The sequence below is a fragment of the Balaenoptera physalus genome (genome assembly GCF_965194825.1).
Source record: "Balaenoptera physalus genome assembly, chromosome: 21".
NCBI classification, from domain to species: Eukaryota; Metazoa; Chordata; class Mammalia; order Artiodactyla; family Balaenopteridae; genus Balaenoptera; species Balaenoptera physalus.
Window position 1 is genome coordinate 20,961,739 of NC_138902.1, and position 12,815 is coordinate 20,974,553.

The following is a 12,815-nucleotide window of genomic DNA, read 5'->3' on the forward strand; positions in this document are numbered from 1 at the left end:
TATTTGCTGGGTGACTTTGGGCTAATCTCTTGATGGCTTCATTTCTTCGTATATAAAATAGGGATAGTTAAAGTATTTACTTCACTGGGTTCTCGTGAGAATTAAATGAGTTAATGCACAGAAAGGAGTTAGGATAATAACTAGTGCATAATAAACTCAGTTACCCATGGCTATTCTTTTTTATTTGTCAGACCAGTGAAAACTTCATACATAATGCCTCGTTTGAACATGTCTTTGAAGGGTGAGTGGGGTTATAATAGAGACAAGGGAAAGGGGATGTCTGAGTTAAGGCAACAATAGGACAGATTCAACATTTTAAAGATATTTGCTGTGTTTCTTCTATGTGCTGGGCCCCAGAGAAGATAGAAGCTTTGGGTCAGGAAAGAAGCAGAGAATTTTGCAGTCAAACCAAAAGCCCGAGTTGAAGGGTGGGAGGAAAGGGGAGGAGGCACAAAGGTGTTTTGAAGCCAACGTGCTCTGTGCCCTTGGCCTTTGTTCTCTGGCTCTGTCTTAGGCCACTTGTTGGCAAGGACGCCCATCAGAGGTGGGGCGAGAGCCCTACTGTGAGAGGGAAAGGGAAGGGAAGAGGACGAGCTTAAAATAGACCCAATCTTTAAATTGCTTTTTAGTTTGTTTAATAAATTTATTTATTTATTTTTGGCTGTGTTGGGTCTTCGTTACTGTGCACGGGGTTTCTCTTGTTGCGGCGAGTGGGGGCTACTCTTTGTTGCGGTGCGCGGCCTTCTCATTGTAGTGGCTTCTCTTGTTGCAGAGCACGGGGCTCTAGGCATGTGGGCTTCAGTAGTTGTGACACGCAGGCTCACTAGTTGTGGTACACAGACTTAGTTGCTTCGTGGCATGTGGGATCTTCCTGGACCAGGGCTCGAACCCGTGTCCCCTGCATTGGCAGGAGGATTCTTAGCCACTGCGCCATCAGGGAAGTCCCTCAATTGTTGTTTTAAAAGCATACATCTTCTTTGTTGTCTTCAGGCAAACCTGGGTTTTTCCTCCTAAGTATAACCCTATCCATTCCTCAAATTGCTAATTATCAGGAGGGAAAGCTGGCGAAGGAACACATATGGTGAGAGTTGTGATAGGGAAGCAGCAGGAGCTGTGGAGCAAACCAAGGGCATGCATGACCCAGACCCAGAGGTCCAAGGAGGCGTCCAGATAGAAATATTTGAGGACTTTGCTCCCTTCTCTCTCTGCATTATGAATTTCTCTTTCCTTATTGGATCAGAACCATCAACATACACAGTTCTGTAATCAGCTACCATTGAATCCAAATCCTTCCTTGACCTTGTATCTCTCGCTACTGCTTCATCACTTTGCATCTATCTCTAGCAAAATCCTTAAAAGAGTTGTCTAGACATTCTGTTAATTCTCAGGCATTCATCCTCACCACATTATGAAAACTGCCCTTGTGAAGGTCACCAATGACTATATGATACGAAACCTAATGGTTAATTCTCGAGTTTCATCTAGCACGACCTCCCACCAGTATTTGACATTTGGTCAACATTTCCTTCTTGAAATATTTCTTCACTTGTCTTCTGGGACACCCACTCTTTCTTGGTTCTCTTTCTCTTCACTGCCCCCTTCTCAGCATCCTTGGTGGTCTTCCATCGTGGGTCCTAGCGCTCAATCCTTGGCCTTCTTTTCTTCTCTATCTTCATCCACTCCCTAGGTGAGCTGATCCAGTTCCATGGCTTTAAGTACCGTCTGTAAACTAACTCCTATAGCCAACTGCCTACCCAACAGCTCCATCTAGGTATCTAATAGGCATTGTCAACTTAATGTGGTCAAATGAACTCAATTCCTCCTCCAAACTTGCTTCCTTCCCGGTGTTCCCCATCTCAGTAGGTGGATCACCACTCACTCGGTTACTCAAAATAAAGATTTCTAGTCATCCTTGACTTCATTCTTTAAGTGAAAGTTTTTTTGTTGGCTTATAATGAAGATGCTGCCAGGCAAGGGGTTATTGGGACAACTCACTTTCATACTATGGGACCCTCGTTGAGAAAAGGATGGTGTTAAAGTAGAGAGAGAGAGACTAACTATAGATGTTGTGTGGGGAGATCAGTTGACTACTTAGGAAGAGTTTTGATGAAGTCAGTAGGACATAGGTTAGTACTTAGCTTTATGGGAGCAAGAGCTAAAAAGTTTCAGTGCATTCACACTCTGTCAGGCTAGGGATGAACTCAGTGGCTTTCAACCGTAAAGTTTATTTCTCATTCATGCTACACGTCTATTGTGGATGGGCCAGAGCTCTGCTCCGTGTCATCTTCACTCCGGGATTGGGTTGACAAAGTGCCCCAGTCTGGAATATGGCAGCCGAAAAGCAAGCCAGTGAATCACAAGCTAGCTCTTAAATTAAAGCTTCTCCTTAGATGTTACACATTTCACAGTCCATTAGCCAAAGCAAGTCACATGCCACTCCTATGTTTAACAGGGCGGACAGTATAATCTTCCTTCAGGAAGAAGAGGTGAATCATTATGAACAATTATACAACCTACCACAGACGCCATTGGATTTGGCAATTGGGAAATCATTGGTGGCCTTTGAAAAGAATTTAACTGGAGACTTGGGTTCTAATAATAACTATAATTTAGTGATAACTTGCTATAGTCCACATACTGTGGTGAGTGCTTTACATTTATTATCTAATTTAATCCTTGTTATGGGCTGCATGTTGATGTCCCCCTCAAATTCATACATTGAAACCTAACCCCCAGTGGGATGGTATTGGGGGTAGGGTCTTTGGGGGGTAATTAGGTGGGTGGAAGTTTCATGGTGGGGTTAGTGCTTATAAGAAGAGACAGGACAGGGACTTCCCTGGCAGTCCAGTGGTTAAGACTCCGTGCTTCTACTGCACGGGGCATGGGTTCGATCCCTGGTCAGGGAACTAAGATCCCACATGCCACGTGGCATGGCCAAAAAATTAAAAAAAAAAAAAAAAAAAAAGAAGAGACAGGAGAGAGCTTGTTTCCCACCAGACACTGGTTCTTTTGGCACCTTGATCTTGGATTTTCCAGCCTCCAGAACTGTGAGAAAGAAATGTTTGTTGTTGGGACTTCCCTGGTGGTGCAGTGGTTAAGAATCCGCCTGCCAATTCAGGGGACACGGGTTCGAACCCTGGTCTAGGAAGATCCCACATGCAGCGGAGTAACTAAGCCCGTGTGCCACAACTACTGAAGCCCGCGCACCTAGAGCCCATGCTCTGCAACAAGAGAAGCCACCGCAATGAGAAGCCCTCGTACAGCAACGCAGACCCAATGCAGGCAAAAATAAATAAATTTAAAAAAAAATTAAAAAAGAAAAAAAAAGAAATGTTTGTTGTTTAAGCCACCCAGTCTATGGTAATTTGTTATAGCAGCCCAATCTGAGATAATCCTTTCCATTACAGGTGAGGAAACGCAGGTTTACAGAGATTAAATATTGGTTTAAGGTCATACGACTACTGGTAAGTGGTGGAGCAGATTCAGGCCAGTTCTGGCTCCAAGGCCAGTATTTTAACCCCTGCAGATTGAAACTTAACAAGCAGAGGCAATAGCAATTTTTTTTTGAGAAAGTTTGTGAGAGAGAGGATTGTAGGGTCGCAGAATGTGCCAGCACAAAATATGCCACCTGGGCTTAAGGATTGTTTTGAGCTGAAGACAACTGAGGAGAAGCAGATACGAGAAAAGCTCTCTGTCCTCCCCCTATTTGCCTAAAAGTAGGACATAAATTTGTGAAGGTGTGCCCCCTCCTCTCTCTACCAGGAAGGACAAAAGTTAATCACTGGAGACAACTTTAGACCCTTCTCACCCCAGAGATGGCACCAGAGGAAGCTATACAACAAACTTTACTAACTAGCCCTTATCTTCCATTAGTTTCCCCAAATGTTTACCTTTTCACAATTTACCACCCTGGAAACTCAACGTCATTTTTGCTCAAAATCTCGTCACTTCTGTAAAAAATTGTTGTTCTTTTGTTAAGATGCTAAGTAAGGGAATTCCTTAGCAGTCCGGAGGTTAGGACTCTGCGCTTTTACTGCTGAGGGTGCAGGTTCAATCCCTGAATCCCTGGTCAGGGACGTAGGATCCCGCAAACCGCGGAGTGCGGCCAAAAAAAAAAAAAAAGATGCTAAGTAAGCTTTAGTTCTAACCACCCCTTTGCGTTACTCATCTCTTGGTACTCCCGCGTGTGTGTGTGTGTGTGTGTGTGTGTGTGTGTGTGTGTGAGTGTGTGTGTGTGTATTGCACATGGTAATAAACTTCTGTTCGCTTTTCTCTTGTTAGTCTGCCTTTTGTTAGTCTAATTACAGGGCCCCAGCCTGAGAATTTAGGATGGATTGAGGGGGAAAAGACTGTTTTCCTCCCTTACGGGATGAATGCTTGAGACAGAAGCAGAGTCCTAGAAAGATATTTTCAGGATTGGGCAGGCTGCATCAGAAAGCCGGGCAAAAGGCTCCAAGGGAGCAGAGACTCAATGCTAGAGAAATCTAGGACAGGTGATGAGCAGGGTATTGACTGTAGCTCTTGATCTGGGTAGATGTGGGCTAATTTGCTTTGTCGGCTATTTTGAGAATGCAGTTATCTAATTAGTTGAGATGGATTAACTGGTGAGGGGAGTTGAAAAGCAGTTGTTATTTGATGGCAAAATGAAGTGAGTTTATTTGCCTTACCTCAGTTTTCCTCTACCAAGCAATTGTTTAATGCGAAAAATTAAAATGTAAAATTAAGCCACTGCATTAAAAAAAATGAAGTTCTGATACATGCCACAGCATGAGCGAACCTTGTAAACATTACGTCAAGTGAAACAAGCCAGCCACAAGAAGATATATACTGTATTATTCCACTTACATAAAATATCTAGAATTAGGGTAAATTCATAGAGATAGAAAGTAGATTAGAAGTTACCAGGCGCTGAGGAGAGGAGGAAATGGGGAGTTATCCCTTAGTGGGTACTGAGTTTCTGTCTGGGATGATGAAAAATTCTGGAAATAGTGATGATAGTTGCACAGTATTGTGAATGTAATTAATGCCACCAAATTGTACATTTTAAAATGGTTGAAATGGCAAAATTATATATATATACCACAATTAAATAAAATAGTAAAAAAAAGTTTATGCACCATGTTGAATTAATCATGTGGTTATACTGAGTTGTTTTTGGGGGTGAGGGGGTTTGGACAGGCCAGGAGGGAAGAATGTTTTTTAAAATATGCAAAGTATATTTCCCTGAAGAAGTCACCACACTTTCTACCAAAGAGTATGCAGTGTGTTATAAGCATTCATGAGATATGACATAAATTGTTATTGCATGAATAGCTTGGATCCTTCTTCATATAATTTGACGTTCACCACACCCTTCTGATCTGGAAATACCAAGCCTACCAATACGTAGATGGTTTTAATTATTATAAAGGTTTATTTTATTTAAGCATCAGTGGTGGAGACTTTGTGTATATTACACAAACAGCCATGTCCTTATAAATAGTCATGGCCCTCACCTGAGAGTGAAATGTTTTTCATATGCCTTCCCTAAGCCCTGGCTAGAGGCTGCTTCAGAAGCAATTCACATGGTGTCTATATTGTGTAACAAGGATGAGAAGACAGAATAAAAGTCTATATGTTTAACTCCTAATCATGAATTCTGTGAAATCTAGCTAATTCAGGCTGATGTTTGGCCACGTGGTTATCATGCAAATCATCATGTAGTCAACATTACCAGCAGACAAAACAGAATCCTTTTTTAGTTCATGTGTAGTGTGGTGTCCATGTGTAAGTACATTTGACACAAAAATGGCCTAATTACGGGCCATATACGGAGCACATTTTTCTCTTCACTTGAGGAGTACCTTCAGAGTGCAGGAAGTCACACCAAAGTGTTTTGAATGAGTGCAGCCATCACTTTCAGTGCAATGACCTAGTCACAGGCAACAGGACGTATAAAGAGGAGTGATGCCACTGCTTGACGACATTGATCATTTATATATTTTAATGGTTTGCCGGGGTGTGTAGGGGAGGGTGTCAAGTTGGGCAATGATAATAATAGCTAATATTGGGGTAAAGGCGGGGGCAGTTGACATTTGAGGGTTTGGATTATAAATAACATATTCTAATATTGGCATTAGAAGGCTTAACTGTGTCCTATAGCTGTTCCAACTGGCTGAAATGAGACAGGACATTGAAATAAAGGAATACTTGTGAGCATTTTGTCTAAGTAATTAAACAAGGAGGCCCTAGACTAAGGTGGCTCCAAAGCCTTGGTAAGTCTACACGTAAAACCACAACCTAAGTTGGAGTCACTGGAATCCGAGAAAACGAAATTTAAGAACAACTAATCACAAACAGCCAACCAGGATTTCCCACTAAGGCAACCGCTTAAGAGCTGTAGCCAACCAATACTTTCTTTGATTTGCTTCCTCCTCTTCTCTGTAAAAACCTTTCCCCTAGCTCCTGTCAGTGGAGTGCTCCTAACCATTTTTGGTTTGTTTGCTGCTGATTTGAATTGCTATTTGCTTAAACTCTTCAAAATTTTAATGTACCTTAGTTTATCTTTTAACAGTTCATTGTGTGCTCTCTGTGTGGTAGATCTACTTCTGTAAAAGCATGAGTCTCTAATTGTTAAACTCCTAAGTCTCAAGTGACTAGGTAATGAGCATGTGCGGAAGTTTTATTAAACACAGTGGAAATAAATGAAGACCACTCAAATGAGAACAGAGACTGCACCCCTTGCTATGTAGCAAGAGATTCAGCCACCATCTCTTGCATTTGGCAGAGACTCAAAGGCAATCACAAAGAGGGGTAGTGTTATAGTGCAAAAAAAAGAGGGGGGTGATGCTTCTGGTATGTTCTGATTAAAGTTTTTTGGCAGGGGAAGCTGGGGGAGGGGTGTCTGAAATAGGGAAGTTGGCAGCCTTTGAGTAAATCCTGACCATTCTGAGCTAATTGCTGCAAAGGTTGCGGCTTGGTTTTGTAAGTGGGCCAGAGTTTTATTATCATATATGGTCTAGCCATTGTCCATTTGTATATATAAAGTCTCTCATTCATTAATAAGGAAGCTAACAGAATGGTAGAACTGATTCCACAAGGATATGGTAAATTGGGATTTATATAATCATTGGGGAAAGGATAAGATAAAAATAAATTGATAAAAAACTGGCTCATGTTTCTCAGGACAATGCAATTTTAAGCTTTGGGATTTTTTTTTTTTTTTTTTTTTTGCAGTGGACGCCTGTTTCTCCTCATTACACCTCATCAGTTTTTTACCAGTTAATCTCTGATTCTCCTGGGTTATAAAACTTCTGAGCCCTCATAAACTGTTATCCAAATGAAGCTACCTTTCCTGAGTGTGTCAGATGAACATCAGGTGAGTTTATTACAAAATCCTGTGGAATGAAATCAATTTTAAAAAGACAATCGTCTTTTGGCTTTATTTCCAAGTTTTGAATAAATATTTACCTATTATCTCATACAATCTTCACAACAGTCCAATGAAAGTAACGTATTGTGGTAGTACAATTATTATTCCCATTTCCCAGACCTGAAAACCGAAACGCAGGTTAAGTAACTTGAGGAGTAACCAGCACTAAGTAAACGACAGCTGTATAATAGTTGAGCACTGGCTATGCGCCGCTTCAAGTTGGAGTGAGGAAAGGCCAGCCGCACGAAATTTGACACGCTCCAGTACGTTGCAGGTCGTGGGCAAGGCCAATTATCTTTTCCGTCGCCTTATTTCTACCCCTTACGCAGCTTCTGAATCCGAAATCCTTTTCCAAGAGAGTTTACAGGGGGCGCGGTTGGGAGTTCAGAAACTAAACTTCACGTCAGGATTTGCCTTTGCTAGCTGTGCTGTCTCGAGCAAGTCATTTAGTTTCACTGGGCCTCTTGTTTCCTCAGTTGAAAAAGAGAGAGCTGGAACAATGTTCTTCGAAGTTTAGGTGTTGGTGACTGGCATTTGATGTAAAGTCACAGGACATCTGATAGACAATAACTTGAAAAATCTCGTCGCCATTTGGGTTAAACAGATCCCAGAGCACGCTGCAGGAGGATTTAGTAGCTTTACAGTTCTATTTCTGTAAAGGAGAGATTTCTTCCCTCTCAGCTGCGGCTACTTAACTCCCACTTAAGCCCCTCTCCCAACCACCCTCCCGTTGTCATGGAGACCAGGGACGCCCCAGCTCTGGATTCCCCTCCCCGGGCGGGGGTATGAGAGGGCGCATGCGCGTTCTCGGCGGCCGAGGGGCCGCGGTGGCTGCCGGGACTGGGCTCCGAACCCGCGGATCAGGAAGTGGCGGTTGGAGCCCGGGGCCGAGTTGCCGCCTGAGCCGCCGCCGCCGCCGCCGCCAGTGCGTAGACCCCGACCTGGCGGGGTAGCGCTGGGCGTGCGTGCGGGCGAGCGGGGGCGCCGACGACGAGCAGGAAGCGGCGGCCACGCGGGCGTGTGCGGCTGGTCGAGGAGGAGGCTCTGGGAGGCGGCGGCCGGGCGCGTGGGGCTGCCCTCCTGGCTCAGGTAAGGGCTGCAGCAGCGGGGTGAGGGGCGCGGAGCCCCGGCCTGTTGTTCCTCCGGGCCGCCTCCGCCCGGGGGCGAGCGGGCCTCCCACCCCGCGGGAGGCTGGGGCCGCCGTTCCCGGCGCGAAACGCTGAAATCTGCTAACAGCTTCTCGGGAGCATTGTCTTTTAGGCCGGAGGTTCATTGAGCAAAGTTTTGGGTTAGAAAGAGGGGAAATTCACATCGGAGAGCTGATTGTGCCTCTTCCTGGTCCCCCCAGCTTGCATTAGCAGCTGCCGGACGAACCAGGTGTGTGGAGTTTGGGGAAACGGTGCCCAGCCACCTAAAGGCTGGGATGTAGATGCTCCTTCCCGGACTGTTGTTTTCAGCTGCCTTTTGGAGACCCACTTTGGAATGATTCCTAAGCTTGAGTTATAATGGTTGTTTCCTGCAAAGCCTAAAGACATTTCCCGAAACAAATAGCTGCGGTAACCTTTTTCCGTCCACCTCTACGTTTCTGTCATTTAAGAGGTGAGCAAGTGTCTATTCTCAGCTTGCCGGCTATTCATAGCAGTGTTGGCACCTGCGAGGGGCAGGCGGGAAAGAAGCGAGAGAGGAAAGAGCAGAAAGGTTGAAAGAAGTCAAATGATAAAGTGGAAAGAATGTGGGCTTTGGAGCGAGAAGATTTTCATTTAATTTTTGGCTTCTTATTGGGGGAACACATGGACTCTCTGAGTTATGGGGTTTTTTTTGTTTTTTGTTTTTGGTTTTTTGTTAATGTCAGATGGGCAGGGTGATGTGTCCTGTCTACAACACAGGTCAGTACATGTAAAACTGTACAGATACTGCGTAGTCTTGTGAGGAAAAGTTAGGCGGAGCATGTGATGGTGAAAGACCTTAAATCTTCTGTTCTACGTGCCATTGGACTTGACCCATAACCACACAGGTCGCCTTTGCTTGGTAGGCCTTTACCAGCATTTCAAGTCTGGAGTGAGGGGCACCTGATTTAGGAGTCAGGATATTCGTGTCCTGGCTCAGGTACTTTCAGCTGTGTGACCTTAACGATGCCTCTTCATTTCAGATTTCACATATTAAAATAGAAATAACGCGAAGTACCAGTTACCTCGTAGAGTTGTGAGGATCAAATGCTGTAAACATCAGGTCTTCGTAAAATTTGGTTAAATCTGTGTTAAAATCATGGTTATAACAGCCGGGGTTATCTGTCTTTACAAGGTGAAATAAACAGATAACAGATGTTTCCTGTTTTAGGCTTGTTGCCCTCGCCTTATCACTGGGGAATTCTCCTTTCTTGTTCTGACACTTTTCCTCCCCAAGACTGCCTCCTGCCTTCTTCACCTCAGTGTAATCATTCGGTTACTTCTTTTCAGATCCAACTCGAAATAATAGTACTGAAATAACATATTTGTATAGCTTTACTATTTAAAAAATCATTTTCACAAACATTTTTTCAGTTTATTCTTACAGTTGGGCTAGATGTAGACAGCATTGGTAGTACCCTTATTTTACTTATGATAAAATTGGATTTAGGGAGGTCTAGTGGATTGCCCAGGTCATGTTGCTGTTAGGGATTAGAACTGAGGGAAGAAGGCAGGTCTTAGATTCGAGGTCCCGTGCCAGTGATTCTTCTTTCGTTCCTTAGCTGAAGTTTACTCTGATTATTTCTTATCAGTGCTTTTATATATGTATATATTTTAAATTTTATTGAAGCATAGTTGGCTTACGATGTTGTGTTTAATTTCTCCTCTACGGCAGAGTGACTCAGTTATACATATATAGTCTTCATATTCTTTTCCATTATGGTTTATCTCAGGATATTGAATATTGTTCCTTGTACTGTACAGTGGGACCTTGTTGTTTATGTATCCTACATATAATAGTTTGCATCTGCTAACCCAAACTTCCAGTCCTTCCCCCCCCCGCCCCCTCCCCGCCCCGCTTGGCAACCACAAGTCTGTTCTCTATATTTGTGAGTCTGTTTTTGTTTCGTAGATATGTTCATTTGTGTCATATTTTAGATGTCACATACAAGTGATAGCATATGGTATTGGTGTTTCTCTTTCTGACTTCGCTTAGTATGATAATCTCTAGGTCCATCCGTGTTGCTGCAAATGGCATTATTTCATTCTTTTTAATGGCTGAGTAATTATTCAATGCTTATATTTTTAACTTTTAGCATGGTAAGTCACGTTTTATTTACTCATTGCTTTTTTAAAAATAAATTTATTTATTTGATTGATTTATTGTTGGCTTCATTGGGTCTTTCGTTGCTGTGCGCGGGCTTTTCTCTAGTTGCAGCGAGGGGGCTACTCTTCGTTGTGGTTTGCGGGCTTCTCATTGCGGTGGCTTCTCTTGTTGTGGCTCACGGGCTCTAGGGGCACGGGCTTCAGTAGTTGTGGCACAAGGCTTAGTTGCTCCGTGGCATGTGGGATCTTCGCGGATCAGGGATCGAACCTGTGTCCCCTGGATTGGCAGGCGGATTCTTCACCACTGTGCCACCACGGAAGTCCCTATTCATTGCTTTTTAACCGAGGTGCTCAGTGCTTTCATGTTCTCAAATGTAAGCTTATTGAAGGCAAGGATTTATCTTACAGAACTTTTCAAAGGTTGGAGTACAGTGCCTCACAAACAGAAGAATTTTTTTTTTAATATATTGGTTTTTTAAAATTAATTTATTTTTTAAAATTTTATTTATTTTTGTCTGCGTTGAGTCTTTGTTGCTGTCAGCGGGATTTCTCTAGTTGCCTTGAGCGGGGGCTATTCTTCGTTGTGGTTTGCGGGCTTCTCATTGCGGTGGCGTCTCTTGTGGAGCAGGGGCTCTAGGCGCGCGGGCTTCGGTAGTTGTGGCTCGCGGGCTCTGGAGCACAAGCTCAGTAGTTGTGGTGCTCGGGCTTAGTTGCTCTGTGGCATGTGGGATCTTCTCGGACCAGGACTTGAACCCGAGTCTCCTGCATTAGCAGGCGGATTCTTAACCACTGCGCCACCAGGGAAGCCCAAACAGAAGACATTTAGTAAAGGATTGTAAAACCATTAACAATGAGGCTAGAGCAATTTAAAGATGTTCTTCCGTTCGTTGCTCACTTAGAAATTTATTGACCTACCCCATGCTTGAAGGCTTTCAAAGTATAAGATAGAGTCTTTTTCCTCTGGGACTTTGCTTCCCAACTTATGAACACTAGTCTTAATAGTGTAGAAATCATTTTCGTAGTCAGCTTGTGTACTTCTGAGACTCTCCATGGGGTTCTAGGGAGAGTTCAGACAAGAGAGGAATGTTTTAAAATACTTGTTGAATGACCTGTGGCTTCCCTGGTTGTACTGAAGTTGCTTAGAATTGTGGAGTTTTAAAACTGGGAGAAAACCCAAAGACGTCTAGTCCCACCTCCTTCCAAATCAGGAATTTTCTGTAGATATTTCTAACACGTATTAATCCAGCCTCTTCACTACTTATGAGAGTCCACCAGTTTTAAAATATACCTTTTAATTTATAAGCAATTCTGATGGTTCTCATTTTTTTGCAATGAGCCTAAATTTGTCTCCTAATTTCCACCCAGTAGTCCTGCTGTTGTTCCTAAAACAGCATTGTCCAGTAGGAATACAGTGTGAGCTGCAAATGTGAGCCACACATGTAATTTAAAATTTTTAGTAGCCATAATTAAAAAAAAAGAAAAAATAGGGGAAATTAATTTTAATATTTTACTTAACCGAGTATATCCAAACTACTATCACATTAGCGTAATCAGTCTAAAATATTTCAGTAATTTAAAAAGTTCTTTTCGTTGTATTGAGTCTTTTAAATGCGGGTGTATTTTACACTTAGAGTACATCTCAACTCTAGCCCCATTTCAGGCGCTCAGTCAGCACTTCGGCCAGTGGCTGTTTGTTATATTGGCCAGTGTAGTTCTAGAGCTTCAGAGAATAATCCTATTTTTCTTTTCTAGTGCCTAGCACAGTGCTTGGCATATAACAGGCACTAATTAAAGAATTTTTTGAGTGAATGAGTAAGTGAATAAATACAAGTGCTAGAGAACAAGTAATAAAAGGTAATTATGTTTGGGAAGTAACTCTTGTTGAGACCTGTGGATTTGGCACATAGATTTGAGTGACTGGAATGTGTATTGAAGAAACTTATTTTTATCTTTGCAGCATTATGGATCCAAGTCTCTTGAGAGAACGGGAGCTGTTTAAAAAACGAGCTCTTTCCACTCCTGTAGTAGAAAAACGTTCTGTCTCTTCTGAGTCATCTTCATCATCATCAAAGAAGAAGAAAGCGAAGCTAGAACATGGAGGATCATCAGGCTCTAAACAAAATTCTGGTTAG

The 12,815-nt window shown here is 43.0% G+C and overlaps 1 protein-coding gene across 3 annotated transcripts in view; it reads left to right on the forward strand.

The window, feature by feature from the left end:
• Nucleotides 1-8,226: 8,226 nt before the first annotated feature.
• Nucleotides 8,227-12,815, forward strand: part of GTF2E2 (general transcription factor IIE subunit 2) — a 62,551-nt gene continuing 57,962 nt past the window's right edge. Inside the window, exons 1-2 of one of the 3 annotated variants that reach the window (XM_082444686.1) lie at nucleotides 8,227-8,500; nucleotides 12,641-12,810. In XM_082444686.1, coding sequence (XP_082300812.1) covers nucleotides 12,645-12,810 — 166 coding nt within the window. In that variant the 5' untranslated portion in view covers nucleotides 8,227-8,500; nucleotides 12,641-12,644. The remainder of the gene's footprint in view (nucleotides 8,501-12,640; nucleotides 12,811-12,815) is intronic. The other 2 variants (XM_082444687.1, XM_082444685.1) reach the window with 2 other exon arrangements.